The following is a 20,000-nucleotide window of genomic DNA, read 5'->3' on the forward strand; positions in this document are numbered from 1 at the left end:
TATGCACGACCGCATGGCTAGCAGAGCTTGTAAACAAGCAACGTGCTTTACAATTGTGTGAGTGTGAACAACTTGCGCTTGATCGTAACATTCTTGACCGAATTTCCAGGCTTTCTGGAACATTTCCACGACATTCTGTCCGTGAAGTATCTAATCCTGACAATGTACTGGAAAGAAATGTACAAGGCCTTAAAGTCGTCGAAGAACTGGCTTGTTTGGCGTTAACCCGATTGGGTGTACATATTATTAGTTTCTTCCATACACGTAAATGACCCTCTTTTATCATATTTTGTTCTGCGAAGGTGCGATGCACCTAATGATCAGAGAAAAAAGGATAAAGAGGCTCCTGAAATATAAAAACTGTCTTTCAAATTCATGAAAAGTCTGAAAAGTCGTGGAAAAGATGTAAAAATATTCCCTTTTTTGTTCCTGCGTTAATAAGCGGTCAGCTGTTGTAGGTATTACGTTTTGTAATACCATTTATAGTGTACTCATGTCACTGGCGACACGAAATACTCAAGAAAATGTATATAAACAATAACAAGACAATCTCTTTTTCCAGGGTTTGATCGACTCCCATGTACATTGATTTGAACGTTTTCTTGAAAACCTGCGATGAAACTCACAAGTGGGAGATAATGCATTTCTTAAGTACAGAATGTTTACATTCAGATAAGGACTACAAAACGTCCAGAATGAAAACATTTCGTGATATTTTCGTCCTTTGTTATTTTAAACGCAACGCAGCGAATAATTGGTTCGATATTACCTTGAGGTCGCAAATGGCAGAGAGGGGTCTTCAGTCTGCATTCTGATTGGCTATTACAAAAATGACCTCACTTCATTCTTCAATGCTCTTATATGAAAATTAATACATGTAATGGTCGAAAGCGCTTTAAGATGTAATTCTTTTTCTTTCTCAGGTACTTTCTTCAGATAATGAAGGGCAAATTACTCCGATAAGTAGAAAAATTTTGTTATGAGTGCGCCGGAGAGACAGAAAAATAACAACTTTGTCTCGCGAGCCGAGTACGAGAAGATGGTCGAAAAAGTTAAACAATGTGAGGCAGATAGACTGAAAGTAATGACAGATCAGGGTAACATAATGAAAGAGTTCAACAAAAGAATGCAAGTGCATCTTGAGGAGATTCGTTTGCTGAAAGACGTGAATCAAAAGCTACAAGCAGATCTTCAAGAGCTTCGGGATTTGACTTGTTATCTGGATGACGACAGGCAGAAGTGTCGAAAACTTGCGCGCGAGTGGCAAAGATTCGGACGGTACACAGCTTCTGTAATGCGCAATGAGGTCGCTACCTACCAAGAAAAGTTAAAGGTTTTAGAGGAGAAGCAAATGGATCTGTCGAGGGATAATGCTGAGCTTAAGGAGCTTTGTCTATACCTTGATCGACAGCGTGAATCAGTAGCTATGGAGCATAGGACGTTTTGCAGTAAATGTTCACAGCGCATTGGGAGCGTCGAGAATTTATCTCAATCCGCACAAAACATTTCAGGTATTAATTGAGAATGTTTTTCTGTTTATTTTACGCTTCCTTACGTATATTATTGAAAGGCTTGTCCAATAGTCAGGCCTTCATAAATTGTCAACATGCAAGAATCTTTCACATCTTCCTTTCTTCACGCTTAAAAATTGTCATTCTTTACGTGTGTTGAAAAAAAAGATACGAGATGAGTACCCGTTATTTGTACAGGACAAATCTCAGGAGAAAACGGTGATCATGAAAGAAATTCGCATTCTCAGAGGTTGGAAGCAAGACTGACCAACATTCATGTCGGAAGAAGTAACGAACATTCATTTCCCGGAAAGGTAAGCTGTTGTGGACTTCGATTGGTACTTATTTAACTTTTGAGAACAACACATATCATCTGAGCAGAAATGTTGATGAACGTTTTGCACCTGATACATCCGATGATATGTGTACGTTTTTGATTAAGGTCCTAAGCGATTTAAATGTCTTAAGAATCGTTCTCGAAATGGAAAGGGGCTTCCAAATGTAAGTCGGAACCCCTGTTTCGATTTTACCACACAACAATTCATAAACAACGTGTGAATCAAAGCGATTAATGGCTAATCACCCGAAACATGAATTTCCCGTGAGAATTAGCGAAAGCACTTGAACCTATCGTCGGACAAACATTTATACAAACGAGACTAGTTTTTTCTATCAGATCAGATATTGCAATTGTATTCCGAGCGTCAAGACAATCCAAGGTCACTTAAGTTTGTAAAGATTGAGAGGTGTCTTTTTTATTGTATTTGGACAAACTGAAAAATTTCGCGAATGAAACTCTGTGTGGGCCATTGAAGTTAATAAACGCGACAAAAGATTTTTATATGCCTCTTAAGTCTTTTGAACGCCCCATTGAGCTTTGTTGCGCACAGTTGTGTTGGATTGGGTTAGTAATAGTCTTCATGCGTACGTTCCACCTCTCGTGTTTAATTGTAATAATTTTTGCAGGCGCATTGCTAATGTCAACAAAAGGCGAAATCGCGTGGAATGTTTACCTCCACGCTTAGAAATATTAATCTACCAGAATCGCATTAAATGTTTAGCAACGTCTAATGAACACGGGGATCTTGAGTGTCAGAATCCTAAATGCAGCAAATGAAGGGCATTATGCCGGAAAGCTCACGCAAAAGAGGATATTGCTTTTTTTCAGTCTTCCAGTTATTTTAATGGCAAGAATCACTGGAAACATGGCTGGATATGAATGGCATCATCGTTTAAAGTATTGGGTTTTATTAAAATTTTGACCTCAGATATTGCATTTCTAGCTTTCTAAATGGTTCAATCAATCTTGGTTATCAGCTCATATATCATATGACCTCATATGGAAAGTTATTGCATCAAATGTTGTCAAGAGGGAAACTGATTGGTTTTAAAGCATTCAGAATTTAGGGCAGTTTTTGCTGTCACACAAGTAAAATGTACAGTGTGTAGTGAATGGATTGTGACACTACATGTATCTGTGAGGCAACCCTGCTTTCAATTGATTGTGCATTCATGTTTCCAAGGTAAGCAAGCACCAAGAATTCATTTATTCGAGCTTAGAACTTTATGGCTTTGTTGTTGCTCACAGGTTATTACGATCCAGAGCATTGATTGGTGCTTTTTTTTCAAGGCACTATTCATGGCCAAGAAATGTCATGTGTAACACTAAGCTTGCTAAAAGCAGAGCTCCCCTTTTGAACCCCAGAAACCTGGAAACATAATTATTATCCTCCTGAATAAAGTACAAAATTAATCATCATTACTGTATACAGTTTACAGCGATCAAACAGATTCAAACACTTCTGAGCTGACAGATGAGATTTTACTGCCCCATCAGTAAAATACGGTTAATGGAACGTGACCATACTAAAAGGGGCTATTCATGTCGCGTTAGTTATCTTCGCGTTCTTTGTAGTCGGTCGTTCAAGGTCATAAAATCAATGGTTTTGTTGTAAATAAAATGAGGACACAGTGACTTTGTTCCTAGATATCAGTTTATAACGTACACTTGCATTGGCCAAATCTGTTAAGGCCTCATTCATAACTGTTAAAGAGCACGTGTAATACCTACCTGCTCATAGAAGAAGCTGTACAACTGGCTACTTTAATAGACAGAGTCTAGCTATAAAAGCCTCAGTTAGCCGTCCAAGGTTCACTTGGCAGTTTTGTCTTCTACAGTAAAACAACTAGCCGTTGGCATTTGTTAAAGTTTTTCCCCTCCCTCCCTCCCTTTGGAGATGGGTTGGGTTTATCGCCCTGCCTTCATTAAAACTGGGTCACTCCTGCGAGGTGCGGTTAAGTCTGCGCAGCAACTTCCCCCAAGCTTGTTGGCTCGTTTGCCTTTGTACATTGCTCGCTACCAATACTCTTGTCCGATCCAGCACGTGCTCTTTACCAATCAGCTCGTAGTGCTGGGGAGATAAGTGAGGTTGTTTCTATATCACGCAATCCGGAAGTCGCATAGGCTAACCAGTCGCAAGGCAGTGTTCCCCTCAAAAAACGCCAATACGTCTGTTGTCTCGTTCTATTGCGCCTTACATTATGCGTTAAAAGCCAACTATGTTGATACCAAGGAACAGTGACATTAACAGTAAACAAACAAGCATTGCAAACAATAACAGTAATCTCTTGACGACCTTTTCTGTTTGACTGACGATCTTTACTCACTCTCTCTTTAGTTTAAAACAACAGCAAATAAAAATCTTACTAATTAAAAAGTCAACCTAAAGCGTATTAAATTCGCTTACTCAACTGCAATTTCACAGTCAAACAGAGAAACTCACGACTGGACATCCATTTCACACAAAAGCCTGGAAATGTGATTGTTGAAATATGTCAGAATCTCTGTCGACGCGGAATTGCAAATGTTTTCAGGCCATCTTCATTTTTTAGCAAGTTTTACAAAATATGTGAGGCAGCGAGGCACATATTGAGAAGGAAAACATTACCTGAAAGTTAACTGTTGTATGCAAGTGTTTTGTCTCTCTCTCCATTTCTCTCAGCATTACGGTGATTTTCATAAAAAAATTTCTCTTTTCCTTACTCAGCTTCTGTGGAGGCTTTTATTGCTTAAATTTCTCAAATTTAGTTGCCTCTTCTCTCGCACTCTTTCCTGCTCTTTATCCCGTTGCTTGTCACTATTGTGATTTCCCACAAGAAAAATGCAGGTTGCCAAATGCAACGCTGCCACTTGATTTCCCGCCAAGGAAAATTGCCGGAACACTCCTGTCCCCAGAGGCTCCCCTGCCTCCCCACCTCCACCACGACAGTCTGTACGGGCAGACGGATTTCTTGCATGGATAGATTTCTTAAAAACTCTTACCCGTGGACTGTTCAATTGGCGCACTTCGCGTGCCTGAGCTCAGCTATGAAACTGTTTATTGGTCACTTTCTCTTCTGTTGTTCAGTGCAGTTAGCACTCAATATATTATTGTAGATGACAATAAATTTTTCTCTCCCTCCCTTTAACTCATTGATTACTGAGCCTCCCCTCCCCCCCCCCCCCAGTGACGAGTTAAATCGTCTTGCGTTAGAGTTAAATCTATTGGCGTTAGACGGAGTAAAATGTATTATGTCTCACTTCCAGGGGTCAATGGGTTAATTTGGAGTTGAGGTTGGGTGGGGCCTTGTTATTTGCACTCAAATTTTTGAGTCACTCCTGTGTGGCAGTGTTGAGCAACTTCCCTTAAGTTTGTGGGCTGCCTTGCCTTTTGAATATCACCTGCTAAACAATACTCTTGTTCGATTCAGCATGTGTTGTTTTGAATTCAGTTTGCAGTGCTGGCAAGATATGCGAGTGTTCCTTTGTCACACAATCACACCAAGTTGCACAGGCTTATCCAACGCAAGGCAGTGCTCCCTCATTAACAGCACTTGAGTCAGCGTTTGCTCTTATCTAGTAGCTTGCATGTTTAACATAAAACGTGAGGAACAGACATTAAATGCAAATTTTAATGAAACAGTAATTTCCATGCAAGAGTTGCAGTTACAGTTGTGCAAGGCTGTGGTCTCGGATGAGAAAGTTAAGGAGCCCTTTGGGCTAAGGCCACCTCCCGTGCCCAGTCCTCAAAGTTGGTCCCCCGATCAACCCATGAATTGATTATTAATTTTTAATAAGCTATTTTTGCTTACTTAACAAATTATAAAGTATTTAATTTAATAACAACTGTAATTCAAGATTTATTAAGAATTATGCAATGAATGTTTTACCATTAGATATAATTAACAAACATGACTGGAACACAATCCCTGAGTTGTTAAAATCAAAACCAATTTGAAAGCAATTATTCAAAAAACACCTTCAGACTAAATTGTTGCAGTTCTTAGTGCATGAGGGGGTTTATGTTGATGTCTATAATCTTGCTGATAAATTATTCCTTATATCTTCCTAGCAGATATGTAAGTGTTTTTCCCATATTTAGTATTAAGTTGTATATATCTTAACTCTGCACCGCCTAGATTAGCTATGCTATTTGCGGTGTACAGTTACATTATATTTATATTGATATGTATATGTGTGAATAAACTCCTTTGCTTGTCTATCCAAACTGCAACAAAAATATCTTTCAAATATTCATCTGACTTATTCCGACAAACCTGAATGTCTTACAATTTATTGTAGTGATTACTGACAACAAACAACAAGAAAAGAGTTTATTTGCACCACACGTAAATGCAGAACCATAAAAGTGATAGAATTTAAGTTAAGGTACAATGGCAGCCCCCTAGAAAATAATTAGAAAGTTAATCTTGCCACAAGGCAGAATGGAGAATTATTTTCCAATAAAGGAAAAAAGTTGATTCGGGGAGGCATAAATATAAGGATGACAGGCAAACACAAAAGCAACAACATCAACGAATAAAGCTTGGGGACAAGGTCACTTGAAATTGAAAAATGCAGATAAAAATAAAGCAAAATAAAATATTAAAAAAATTACTGCATTAACAAATAAGTTTTTTGTCTGGGACTCTTTTCATAATTATTTTAAACCACTCAAAATAAACTGATCGTAACCGGCTGCTCGCGATGACCCCTGAATTACCTAAACCGGCCGTAAGCGGCCGAAAAAAATGGCCTCTTGATCAGAGTTAATCTTAGGCCTCTACTCAGTCTCCCTTAGTAAATCTAAATTTTTTGTTGTTATGGAGATTTAGTAGGATAATTGACCAATCATTTGTCGTCTTGTGAGCATGTTTTGACATCCTCACAATACCATTATTTTTGAACATAATGTACATAATAAAGATTCTAATAGATCACATGAGGTTTTTGACTGAGCGTATTAAATCTCAATGGCTTGTTTTTATTATCTCGTGAAAGGAAAGTCTGGCTTCTACTCAAAAAACTGATGTTACAAAGAAAAGGGTTTCATTCACCTTTCCTGGGGACATTGAAACTGTAAGTATCAGGAAATTAGACCATTTCAACAATACAGTGTGTAGTGTGTGTACATCTTGGACCTCTCCTGTTGAGGGTTCTAGCGACCAGTTTTTGCTATTGTGGTATGAAATTTGTTAAAGTAATTATGTTGGAGTTGCCAAGTAGAGAAGCACTGCACAAAGCTGCCATTAGAGAGCTTTAGCAAAGACAACAGCGACGGCAATGAGAACGTCACAAATTTGCATATTTAGTGGGCAAAAAAAATAGCTTTGCACGCTCTGCACATGCTTCAGTTTTGTTCATTTCTTTGCCATCGTCAGCAAAACAACGTGAAATACCGGTAGCTAATTTGTTGTTTTATGAAGAACGTCAGCACTTGAGGATAAATTTTAATTTTCTCCCCTAAATTAAGTGCCGCTCATAATGATTTCATTCCTGAGGAATTGCCACACCTTTGTCATATTAAAAGACTTGGAATAGTCGTGAGGTGATTACAATAATGAGAATTTATGTTTTGAGATGACGTTCTCATTGCTGTTTTGGTCATCGTTGCTAAAGCTCCCTATTATCCTAACTTGAAAAGTGTCTTTACATAAAATATATCAGTGTTCCAGATACGTTTTGGATTAAGTGTTCCAGTAGGGAATGTAAAGGAACCAAGCAAGGGTATCTGTGGTGATTGCAAAGTCAGTTCGCTTGATTTGTCATGTACCATATCTTAAACAATTATTGGATGAGGTTGAGCATGATATCATGACTTACCAAAACCGAGGTCTGTGTTATCTGCCGAAGCCGAAGGCTGAGGCAGATAACACAGACACGAGGTTTTGATTATTCATGATATCATGCAAAAACCGAATTCAATAATAATAATTGTTTTATGATACATTTTTTAAACAATACGCGAAAGAAGACATTCATCTGTTAAAAAATGCAATGACGAGAACACTCCAAGGGGCTTAGTAACCAGGCAGATATTGAACTTGACATGATAAATGCAATATCTGCAGCAGATATTGCATTTATCATGTCAAGTTCACAAGCTATTGTGAATTGATTGAATGCTCTCGACCAATCAGATTTTTCGCAGTGAGTCTGATGTATAACAATTAGAATTATCTGAAAGAATGTAAAAACTCATGGTTTATAAATAGCTACTTTTCGCACCTACTTAAAAAGTTAGTTACATGTACTGGTACATCTGACATCCTTAGAATCAAAGGGACTAAATAATGAGAAGTAAGATTTATCATTGCAGCACTTTTAAGATATTTTGTTTAATTCTTAGGATACAGAGAGCATTAGAAGTGACACCCCACCACGGATTCCTGGAAGCAATGGACTTAAAAGCAAGTTCCTTATTGTGTTTATCAAAAAATTATACTGGCCATTGACTTTATAACTAACATTCTTGGACTGATACAAATGGGGCATTAACATGATGGATAATGTAAAATAAATGCTTTGTTTATAGCGGAAGTAGACTTAGCTAACAACAATCGGCAACAAATTGTTGACACATTGACCATTTCTACCCCCAATGCCGCATGTCTTTTTTTTTTTTTGGCCTTCTTAGGTAGTCCAATTCACCCCCTTTCCCCCAAATAATGTTGTAGACGTGTGATTCCCTGGATATTTAGGTACAAATAGGCAACATTGAATGGGGGATGGGGTGGAGGGTCTTCAGTAATTTAGAGCATGATTCAAATTTTTGTGTTATTTTACACTAACCTCGTAGAAAGAACTGTTTATTAATTAACCACAATGTATCAACTAATTTTGTCACTTATTAAAGCTACAACAAGTTGCAAAATTGTTGAGACACTTTCATTGCAAAACACCTTTTCTAGCTTCCAGTACCCGCTGTATCTAGAATTTAAACCTTTCCCACTTCCCTTCCCATCTCCCCTTTCAATGTTGACTGTTTAAGTTTGCAACAATTTTTTTGTCTTGCTTGCAACACTGTTGGGGGGGGGGGGGGAGGGAGGGGCAGGGGAGGGAGGGGGCTGCAGTGTGAGAGGTAATAGGTAAAATAATAATGCCCCAAGAAGGCGAAATGTCTCCACTATTTTTGCAACTTGTTGTAGTTCACAGGCACTCCACTTTTAACAATCCGAAAGAAACAATTCAAACTTTAAAAAAACATGATTAAGAACCCCAACTGGCAGGAGGCAACCAGTTGGCTATTTACAAAGCGTGGAAGAGTTGAACCCAGGACAACCGGAAACAAATCCAAACCAGAGGTCAGAACGGGATTTGAACTCAGGCAACTGCAATCAAACCCAATGCCCCAACCACCAGACCACAATGCCTCCCTAACATGAAGGATAAAATGACTTGTTTGATAGCTCAAATTAGTGGAACTGCACCACTGCAGAGGTTATGGGTTCAAAACCTGTTCAGGCTAGAATTTTTAAGGCTTTCCCTTTTCTTGTTACTTACTGTTAGTACATGCAGTAAAAACCTCTTGAGTACATCCACTCAAGAACTATGTCCCCTTTCAATGCCACTGTCTTAAGTTAGGGTTTCTTCAATGTCTTGCATTCTTATTATTAGAAGTGTTTTGTAATGCAGTGGCATTGCTTGCCATTGTTAAGAAAGCTCTGCATTGCCAGATTTTAGTGACATACTATGTGTCAGCGACTAAGCCCTTGGAATGTCTAATCTATCCTAAATTTAACATAACAAAAACAACATGCATTGCTGCCATGCTATGTGAGGATACCGTAAATGAAAGGCATACTTGAACTGTGGAAAGAGCGTGTCAAGATTTTAGATAACCACAGTTACCTAGGGAATCTCTCTCAAAAAACAATTTGGCTCCTGAACCCGTGCACCCATTGACAAGTAGAATTGTCTAGCGTTAGAGTAAAATCTATTAAAGTTTCACTCCTAGGAGTCATTGGGTTAACTATAATAGTTCTGTGCACACATATACATGTAATGTTTAAAAACGAGCAGCAGTGTTTTATCGGGGTTTAAAAACATGAGGCGTAGCCGAGTGTTTTTAGACCTGATAAAACACGTGCTGCAAGTTTTTTGAACGGCTTAAAAAACATTCCACAAAGAGCGTGTCCCTCTGGACTCAAAAAAATGGTTCAAATTGTGAGGCGAATATTAGCATACAAGAAAAACGAGCCATGCCTTATTAGTATTCTTTATATAAAGAATACTATAAACGAGGAGTGTTTTATCAGGATATAAAGCTATTACACGTGACGTGTTATCGATGTTTTGATAGGCTGTTAGGCTCATAAATTATTAATGAATTTTTTTAAAGTAGATTGTAAAAAGGGTGTTAGTGGCATAACTGTGATAAAAGAGAGAGAGAGTATCTAGAGTCAATGACCATCATGTGAGCTCACTATAATATCCAGAGGGTTATAAAGAGAGTCTGTAGCAAAACACCAAAAAAAATGGCAACATTAATTTTCTTTGTGTTAGTTAGGGAGACATAAATGAGGCACAGGAACATGGCTGCCCCTTGAAAAAAAGACCTCACAAATAAGGAATGTTGGTGTGGGGTCAAACATAGACCCATCATTGGAGCCGTGCACAGTGTTTAAGGTTACAGTAAGACAGATGCCTTAACTGGTTTAATCTACGACATCTTAAGCATTCTTCAGGGAGCCCCTTAAAGCTTTAACCACTCTGGAGTCATTTTGCTGCTAAAAGTGACATGTATCTGAAAGAATTTAGTACTTTGTTTTCAACGTCTGACAAATATGGATAGCATTGTTGATAAATTATTGTAATGGAAAATTATATGGGATTAATAGTTGCTTTCATGTGAATGTGATACATGGTGGTACATTTACAATGTATGCAGGAGGGAAAATGTTTTGGAGTCCCTGTTGAACAGTCTCATTTGTGTCCTTACAGATGGAAATCATGCTGGAATATTGAGGAATGGATTAAGAACACTGCCCAAACAGGTATAGCTGTATCACAGCTTGTGTAGATCTGGTATAGAAAATAATTAAAATTTTCAATAAGACAAATAACTAGCATTATTTCTAAAACAATGCATACTAAATTTATGATTATGAACTTCACTATCCTTTCAGAGCGATCTGCCTTTTCCTTCACCAAACAAAATGACACCTGAGGCTGTGGAACAAGCTATGAAAGTTTTGGAAATACATGAGCGACTAGAGAACCCAGGTCATACCTCTAACCCCGATGAGGATGAGTCTGCGCGTAGACTTGGCGATCATGAAGTCGAGGTCTTGAAGGAAATGTGTAATGTGAGTATTGGACCTAGCTCAATATCATCAAACCAGGTCAAGTGTATCGCCAGAATGTTAATATGCATCAGACTTTTGAAAATTGAATCAGTTACTCGTTTTTTTTTTTAAATGACAACCTTCATAAACAAAGAAGTGTTCTGCGATTGGCAGAACTGTTTTGAATTTTTGAATTTTTTGCATGACAAATGTAACCAGTTCAAACCAGTTTGGTTACTTACTGAATTATGTTATTAAAACGTAATACGTTTCCTCTTGTTGGGGTTTTGACTGGCTTTTGTCGTGATCCTGCGATCCATTAAAGGCACTTAAAGACACCACTGATTCTTTTCAACAAACAAAATGTCATTGGAATTGTGATTAAAAGTGATTACCGTGAATTATTGTGTGAACAAAAACCCACGAGTTGCTTAATAAATACATTTATGTTCTGTGTTTTTTTTGTATTAAGCAAACTGAAATACTGATTTGTAAGCTCAAGTTAATTTATGTTGTAACATTTGTTTCAGGTTGTTTGGAGAAAGCTTTCTGATCAGCCTGACCAGAGACAAAATGACACCCATAGCAGTGAGAACGGAGATGAGATTCTTGAAGATTTATTATAAGCACCAAATCTGGCCAAAAAGATTTTTGAATACTGCACCTCATTCCCCATGAAAGGGCAAGAAGTGCCCAAAATACGAGAGTCGAAGGTGCTGTACACCTTGGTGTCTCGTATGATATTTTCAAAAAAAATTATAGTGGAATAATCTATTCTAGGTTTGACAACATGCGAGGACATTTTGATTACTGCTTCCGCCCAACTCATCCCTGTGTATTATGATTATGTCATTTGAATGGCTAAGTGAGATGTACATAAAATTTTATATATTGTAGTCTGTAACCTTTTTGCAGTGTTCCACGTAAGATTTTAGCCAGCTTTCCATGGAAAAATCTGAAGGGATCAAGCAATAGAGGTCTTAAAATCAACTGACAAGGACAAAGGTTTAGCAGGTTTTGTCAGTGTAAGAAGTCTTGAAGTAGAGTTGGATGTCATGTGGTTAACTCACAGTTTGTCAGTAAATTTTGTATTGGAAAAAAAATGTGATCTATTAGATAGAAATAATTATTGACTTGTTTTTAAGCCTTCCAGGATGCTTTAAATAAGGGAGTAAACCAGAGACTATTTCTTTGCAGCAAAGTTCAGGATGTGTCTGCCATGCTCAATGATGTTTGTGGACCAATATCCTATTCATCTCCCTGTATCCTGGCCCTCCTTCCCTTAAAATTTGACTGGCATGCCTGTACAATTTTTAGAACCATGAACTTAATACAAATCAGCATCTTTGCATAAAGACATTATACAAATTAATGCTCTCATGGGGTTATTGCAGTTTGGGTAGAAAATTAAATATTTTGAGGTGAAGTTTAAAACCGAATTTTTTTTGGGAACAACAGGGTGTCTTTGATGAGGCATAAATTATTAAGGTACAGATTGAAGTGTTTCAGTTTATGGCAGTTTGCACATGAAAACAAAATCAAACGCTAGTATTTCTTCACAAAACTGTCAGGTTGATGTAGAATTTTACCGAGCTGTAGAAATATTATTTTATACTTTGTCATCTTTGATAGACAAGCCCATAATTAAGTATTTATTGAATATTTAATTTCAGCATTTTGTTCACTTTTCTTTGGTATTAAGGAGGAAATATCAGTCTGTTACAGACGTTTTTATTGTATCAATCAATTTGATTTGAAAAGAGATGATTTGTAAATGTTAATAATTTAGTTTATATCCCTGCCTTTTTGGTAGAATAAAAAGAAAGGTGATTGGACCATCATACTTGTCATTGATTTGTTGTCAGTCTTGCTAAAACGTTTTAGAAGAATGATATCTTGTAGTAAAATATGATAATTTGTGGCCCAAATAGGTTCTCTATTGACCTGTAAATATGTAAGAGCTACTCTTACGGGGAAAGTGTTCTGTTTTTTTTAACCCTTCAAGGCCCAAATTGACCTGGTTTGGAAACGAATTAACCTAAGGAACAAAACAACCTGGGAGGGTGGGGGGGAGGGAAACTGAAGAGAAATTGGGGGATTCCCCCAAAAAAATTAGAGGTAAAAAAGGGGGTGTTTGAAAAATATAAACACTTTTAAGGGGGGTACCTTAAATAATGAAAACAAAGTTGTCATTAACCAATGTAAATGCAATTTTACAAAATATAATATTCAAGAGATTAAAATGGGGTTGACAGGCCAACATAATTCCCTTGTACATGAAAATCTGGTTCTATCAAATGAGTTGATAATGAAAATTGACCACCGCAGTGGGATTTTAAAAGCTGATGTTTAGAGTGGTAGCCCTTGGTCAACTTGTTTGATAAAACCAAATTTTTGTGTATTACTTCCCCACCGACTGCCCCCTTTATTCCCTTGTACATGGTCTGGTTTCCTTTTCCTTTGTCATAATTTTGCTCTCTCGAGTATATAACTATTTGAAAGGAGGCCTCTTTCAGGCACTTCCAGTCAGATTTCATTTAGCAATGGTTTTTGTTCTACAGATGAGACTTTAGATTTGGGCCTTCATACTATTGTGTGATATTTTCTCTTGCAAGAAAATAGTTTGTCTTGATGATGTATTTTTAGTTTCTTGGAGCTAATTTTCTCTGCAGCAGGCCAGACCCCCTTCAGGAAAAAATATGTCCACTACTTAACAAAACTGTTGAAAATCCTGTCTTCGCAGTAACATGAACATGACCTTTTGGCCTCACACGTTTGCATTAACTTAATTCTAGTCTCAACCAATAGGCTTGTCGCCGGTAGAAGCGAGTGATTCAGCCTTTAAAGGTTTGACCCGGCCCATGGGATCTTTCTGTTCATGAACGCCTGTTAGGTTGTGCTATGTATCAGTGAGATAGCTGGCTTTCTAAAGGCTTTGTTGCCTTGCCTTTTTCCTGCTTTTCTTAGCAGACTGTTATGCTCTTTGTAGGAGTTTTTCTGTTTTTGCCTTAATTTGTTTCACTCATTCTTCTGCCTTCTGCATTGTGTATTAGTTTGTGGCCATGAGGTAGGTTGGGGGTGTCTCAACTTTTAGGAATACTAAAAGAGGGTCCCTGAAAATGTTTAATGCAACAAGTAGGGGTCCTTCAAATTTTTTAGATAGTAGCGAATTTTTCATCAGTCCCCCACCCCCCCCCCCCCCCCCCAACAAGTTTTTGTGGATGCTCCCTTAATCTTAGTCTTATGTTTGCATGAATCTGTCTTTAACCCATTGCCGAGTAAAATCGTCTGGCCAGTTTGGACATCAAAGGGTTAAATTAATTGCTTCAGTTTAGGGAAAAAGTGGCCAATGCCTTTTGACAGCTGTCAGTGCTTGTTGAACCCAATGTGAATGCAATTCCAGGGTTGTCTACTTATGTCCAGAAATGCTTGCAATTAGATATCCAACAAGAAGTGTCCCTTTAAGTCTAAGCATTTGCTACCTATTTACAGGAATAGGGTTAGATCCTGACCCTGGTGTCTGCATGAAAGCGAGATTCAAGTCCTCTTCACGGCTCTCTCCCGGCTCAAGAAAAACCTCTGAATACCCTGGGGTATTCCCCACCCTTATAACTTCCCTTTGTTTGATAATAATTAAAAAAGACTGCTGATAATCTGAACAAAAAAAACAAAAACACCATCATAAATGGGACAGTTTCTCAAACATATGAAAAATTTGGCACCTGCATAAGGTACCGGTACTTTTTAATTTCTTATTTAACCCGATGAAGTTGAACGGTGCACAGAGAATATACTGCATCAGCAAACACCCTGAATGGAGGTATCACTCAGCTCTTCAAGGAAATTGTTGAAATTCGTTTTGAGCATCGAATTGATTCTTTGTCCAAAGCTTTGCTTCTAGAAACATGTAAGATTTAAACCATTATGCCACCCACCAATTTTTTTTTGTAATAACCATTTTAGCTGTAGCGGTGGGGTGCTTTGGAACGGCTTACCTTCTGAGCTACGGCAGGCAGAATCTCTGAATGATTTTTGTTGACAGCTCAACTTGTACTATTCTTAGACACATGGCATTTATGTAAAGCAGTTTTTATGTTTTAGTTTGTTTTTATTTTAATTTTTAAAATATTAGATTTAGTTTATAGGATATGATGTACTGAGGTCTTAGGTTTTGAAACTGCTGAATTAACTGTGTTAAAATAAAGTTAACATACATACATATCTATTTGCATCTGATCTGTTCATAAAACAACAGAAATGGTTGCAAAAGGATTGTGATTAGAAGACCACCTTGACCACAACATGGTCAACTATGAACTACTGACAATTGTTATATTTAGAGGCACATCTGATTGTTTTCATACATGTCAGAATGAAAATTAATGTTCTTGAAAACATTAATACTGTCTGCACATGCACCAAGCAGTGAAATCATCTCTTTTTAACACTAAAAACAACATGGGAAGACTGGTCCAGCTTTTATAGGATCTGAGACATCCCTATCGTTGTGAAGGAGGACTTGTGCTAACCCATCACAGGTAAATAAAAACTTCACTATCTCATCCAACCTCCCATTTGCTGAGTTTGTGATGGAGGAACACCAAACTGTCTTGGCCATTGGAACTCAGTGGAACCAACCTGCGGTAAAGGCTGTAGCTGACCAGCATGTAATGGGGGAAGGGGTGGAGGAGGCAGCGACATAGGGGGATGTGGGGGCAGACTGTATGCTGCTGGATTGGATTGAGTACTGATGCCACTTGGTGGGGGAGGGTAAAGGGTACTTGGAGGTACAGGAGGGAGAGGAGGTGGAGGAGCATTAGGGTAAGCCGCAGGGGGAGGGAAGTGGGTATAACCTTGGGCTGGCGGCAAATAGGACTGATTTTGAAACTGAGTTGGTAAATGAAATGAAGGTACAGAACCAAGGCTTGTGGTGCTCAAGGAAGCTTGGAAAGATGCATTTGTTGTTAGAGTTGTGACTACATGCGGTTGAACTGTCTGCTGATAAGGATTCATTGTATAGGCTGATGTAACTATTGAATATGCTGTTAGCGGAGCTTGGGAAACAGTTGCTGACACCACAGTCTTGTCGCTAGTTGGTTTCGTGGTTTGAGTGGCAGTCACAAATGTAGTGTGCACAGTTTGCGTGACCTTGGGTGGTTCCGTTGTTACAGGGACAGGAAGCTGTTGTGTAGCAGGGGCTGGTGCTGGACTGACATTTTCCACTTGTATTTGTGATGATGCCAGTAAAGGGGGAAGTGGCTTTAGTGGTTCTGCAGATGACTGTGTAGTGACTGGTGGTGTTTCTTTGAAAAGAAAGATCAGAGTAAGACTATGGGCTGGCCTGTTTAATGTAATGTTCAAGACTGTGTTAATTAAGCCATGTTAAGCTGGGTCAACATTCAACCACATGTAATACACTATAAATAGAATCCAATTATACAGAAGAGTCTTGATTGTCCAGGCTACAAGCAGAATTTGTATTGCTGGGGCTAGAATGAAGCAGTAATAAACATGTATGCTGCGGAATACAAATGATCATTGTTTCAGTCTGTGTACATATTTATTTTGTTTCATGGACTTTTGCTGCAGGTTAAATGTTTTTTGTTGTACATCAATACTGAGTTACCACATGGATGAACTGGTAAAGTAACTGTAACTGTGTCATTAAACTTCTTCCAGCAATTACTTGTACCTTCAGTAAAACACTGTCACAAAGTGTATGCAAAAAAATCAGGCAACCCAATCAAATGAGGGCAAAAAAAAAATTCATCCTTCAAAATTTAGTGGGAATCGTGAATTGTTAAGCTGAATTTTTTCCACAGAATTAGTAGAATGTGAAATTTATTTTAGTCAATAATGTAGCTGCAAAGTTTGGACTCCTTGAGATTATGTGCATAAAAAAAACTATAATTATACCTGATGTAGTTGTCTGTGATTTGACTTCTGATGAAGTGCTTGCATGTTTCTGAAAATTCAAAGTGCAAAACAATGTTTGATAATGAGCTAAGTAAAATGTGCCATGATAAATTAATATTAGTCATCAAAAATGACACATTATTTGGTGACAAGGTGCTAGTACTTGTAAGCCCAGAACTCTTTCTTAAATAATTTTTCAAATTTGCATAAAGATTACCAGGTTAGTATTCATAGAAAGCTGATTCAAATTTTGTCATTCAATCTTCCCTTATGATCTCACTGATATTTGAAGCTGCTTGTACATGTTACCATAATACATGTATGTAATAATAAATTATTATATATATGTTATTCATCAGCCCCGAGGTCTGTATAATTTGGAAAAAGGCTCAAAGTCTCCGATTGCACTTGAGGGCAGTATGAAATGCTTGCAAAAATGTGAATAGTCTTGGGCTCCCATTGTAGCAAGCTTAAGGTTACAGAACAACTTCTAGTACAAAGATAGTACAGAAAGTTTGGGAGAGCAATGAAAGAAAGAGACTTCATCAAAAAACTTTATTAACCTAATAATAAAATAAATTAAGGTAAAAATAATTTAATACTTTTTTAAAAAATTGCAATTTAGTTAGGGATGTTTAATAATCAATGACTCATCAAGCAAAATGATACCATCCACTGTGAGTGGGCAGATGAGAAAATTCTGCATGCTCCAACAAAATTAATAATCAGATCACAGGATTTGTTGAATAATGTCCACTCTCACATTGGGAAAAAAGTAAAACCAACTTACTCGCTTTTTTGCTGGTGGGCTGGAGGTTGGCAAAGGACTTGAATGATTTGACGAGCTCCCTTCATCACTGGCTTCAGGCTTTTCCTTCTTTTTTCCACCACCATATAGTTCCAGCATTTCATCGCAAATATCTATGTAAAGCATATTATACAACTGAGGGCTTTTCTATAATTTAATGCCAGTAATTAAATTTAACTGGAAGTAACACCGGCCTTACATATAAGTTATAATACAGACTAAGAAAATGCACCCACCCTTTAACACATTATTTTATTTTATTATTCCACTATTATGCCATTTTACGATACATATTAATTTGGCAAGAGAACGCGCAAAATATGAGACGGTAATACACTGTAGTGTCCCGGTTTGACCGGTTTGGGGAACAGAGCAAATACAGTCGGAACACTGAGTTTTTCAATGAAAGAAATTGTTTTCAACAAGATCCAAAGCCTGAGAATTTAGCTTGTCATGGCTTGTCACTCGTCATTTTGTTTGTCCAATCAAATAAAGATCTTTGACTGGTTTTCTGTGTTGTTTATATCGTTCACATGTGCCCTGAAGGACAGATGATGCATTTTTTCAAAACACTCTTACCAAATAAAATTGAAGCAAATAACACCTTTTTTTGTAGTGGAATAATAAATCTCTTATTTGATGGTTTAAAATATAATACTCCTGGACATTTTGCTCATTGATCGTATTTTTCCTACGCAACTCACAAAATATCCGCACCTATTATACGTTAAACCATGGAATAAGTGACATTTAATGCCACAAAGCTATGTAAATATACATCTTATTATATTAATCACAGTATTAAAACAAATTTGAGAATAATGAGGCAACTTTAGAAAGACATGTTCAGGCATGGCTCATGCCATCATCAGTTCAACCCATTGGCCCCCTGGAAGTGAGACTTACATGTAACAGATTTTACTGTCTAACACAAGACAATTTTACTCGTCAACTGGCAGTGTCCTAGGTCGCCAAGGAGTGAATGGGTTTATGCAAAGTTGGGTTCTTTACATTCATCTATACATTGAGACATAACGGAATTAAATCATCAAATTAATATAATTATAGACAACTGTCAAGGACACAACTTTGCATTTAACTGATAATGGCATGACTATGATGGCAAGAGTCACACTGAAACAGGTCTTTAAAAAGTTGCCTTGTGAATCTCAAATGTATTTTGATTTATTTTATTATGGATCTTTTAATCACACACCAAAATCAAACGAAAAAATTGTGAACCATATTGTTAAATACAGCCTGTATAATACTATTATAATAATAAGGAACATTGCAACATAGTGGTACACTGTACCTTCAATCACAGATTCTTTGACACCCTTTGTGAAAGAATGAAACCATGTTTTTCCTGGTGTAGCAGAGGATGCTTGTAAGTCGTGGTTATTGAATTTAGCAGCCAGGGCTATCATTGCAACTGCAATAACTTCAGGTTTTTGTCTCAAGGACAAAGTAGTGGACAAACTAAAGGATCCAATAAATATGACATTGACTAATAATGTGGAGTACTTATACAGTAACTGTGAGTGTCAGTATTGGAGACAAAATGTGCTACATGTTTTGGCAGGGACTAACTTTTAAAAACAAGTCTGGTCACACAGGTCTGTGTTATTCACAATGTAAAAGCCACAACCAAATTTAAATATCAGAGTAACTGCTGGCTTCTGCAGCTGAATGTGCTGGCTCAATGAATCTGATGGGTCTTTATATGCAAAACAAAGTTTCGCTATAAACTGTTGGTCAGGAGAACATTTTAAAACTTTGGGATAGCTTTTTTTAAAAACGGAATGAGGGTTAGCTTATTAACTGACTCATTTTGTTAACACAATACAGTTTGCGGTTTGTCAAGTGAACTAAATTTGCTCAGTGATAACTGGTGGCACATCTACATGTAAGTCAGCAAAAAGTACTTGTAATGACTAAGTTACCTGTCATTTGAAAATGTCCATGCCATCTGAACCAACTTGTTTATCTTTGTGCGGTCACCTGCATAAAAAAAAATGCTCCATACCATGAACTGAATTAACGGGCCACACTTCTAAGTTACGCTAAGCACTAATTTTCCAGCTTGGCAATTAGCATACACATTACACGAGATACAACCATTATTACTATAATCAAATACATAATTTTGTTATTCA

At 37.5% G+C, this 20,000-nt stretch overlaps 3 protein-coding genes across 3 annotated transcripts in view; 1 reads left to right on the forward strand and 2 right to left on the reverse strand.

The window, feature by feature from the left end:
• The window catches only part of LOC137979453 (atypical kinase COQ8B, mitochondrial-like), a 15,977-nt gene extending 15,530 nt beyond the window's left edge, over positions 1–447 (reverse strand). Inside the window, exon 1 of the mRNA XM_068826710.1 lies at positions 1–447. This exon is cut by the window's left edge and continues 116 nt beyond it. Coding sequence (XP_068682811.1) covers positions 1–286 — 286 coding nt within the window. The 5' untranslated portion in view covers positions 287–447.
• Positions 448–850: 403 nt separating this feature from the next.
• LOC137979337 (coiled-coil domain-containing protein 85C-like) lies at positions 851–12,969 on the forward strand. Its single transcript, XM_068826572.1, has 7 exons — positions 851–1,511; positions 1,710–1,825; positions 6,832–6,909; positions 8,180–8,240; positions 10,774–10,826; positions 10,959–11,138; positions 11,648–12,969. The coding sequence occupies exons 1-7, from the start codon at positions 980–982 to the stop codon at positions 11,741–11,743; spliced, it is 1,116 nt and encodes a 371-aa protein (XP_068682673.1). The 5' UTR covers positions 851–979; the 3' UTR covers positions 11,744–12,969.
• Positions 12,970–15,250: 2,281 nt separating this feature from the next.
• The window catches only part of LOC137978890 (cyclin-K-like), a 13,298-nt gene continuing 8,548 nt past the window's right edge, over positions 15,251–20,000 (reverse strand). Inside the window, exons 5-9 of the mRNA XM_068826006.1 lie at positions 19,788–19,845; positions 19,157–19,323; positions 17,824–17,954; positions 17,034–17,082; positions 15,251–16,420 (exon numbers count right to left, since the gene is read on the reverse strand). Coding sequence (XP_068682107.1) covers positions 15,672–16,420; positions 17,034–17,082; positions 17,824–17,954; positions 19,157–19,323; positions 19,788–19,845 — 1,154 coding nt within the window. The 3' untranslated portion in view covers positions 15,251–15,671. The remainder of the gene's footprint in view (positions 16,421–17,033; positions 17,083–17,823; positions 17,955–19,156; positions 19,324–19,787; positions 19,846–20,000) is intronic.

This window comes from Montipora foliosa, chromosome 12, assembly GCF_036669935.1.
Source record: "Montipora foliosa isolate CH-2021 chromosome 12, ASM3666993v2, whole genome shotgun sequence".
NCBI classification, from domain to species: Eukaryota; Metazoa; Cnidaria; class Anthozoa; order Scleractinia; family Acroporidae; genus Montipora; species Montipora foliosa.

Bases quoted from the DNA above. Each gene is read 5' to 3' on its own strand.
- LOC137979337 (XM_068826572.1), top strand. From the start codon at position 980: ATGAGTGCGCCGGAGAGACAGAAAAATAACAACTTTGTCTCGCGAGCC. The intron at 1,512-1,709 runs GTATTAATTGAG...TTATTTGTACAG, and splicing joins ATCCGCACAAAACATTTCAG to GACAAATCTCAGGAGAAAAC. The intron at 1,826-6,831 runs GTAAGCTGTTGT...ATCTCGTGAAAG, and splicing joins AACATTCATTTCCCGGAAAG to GAAAGTCTGGCTTCTACTCA.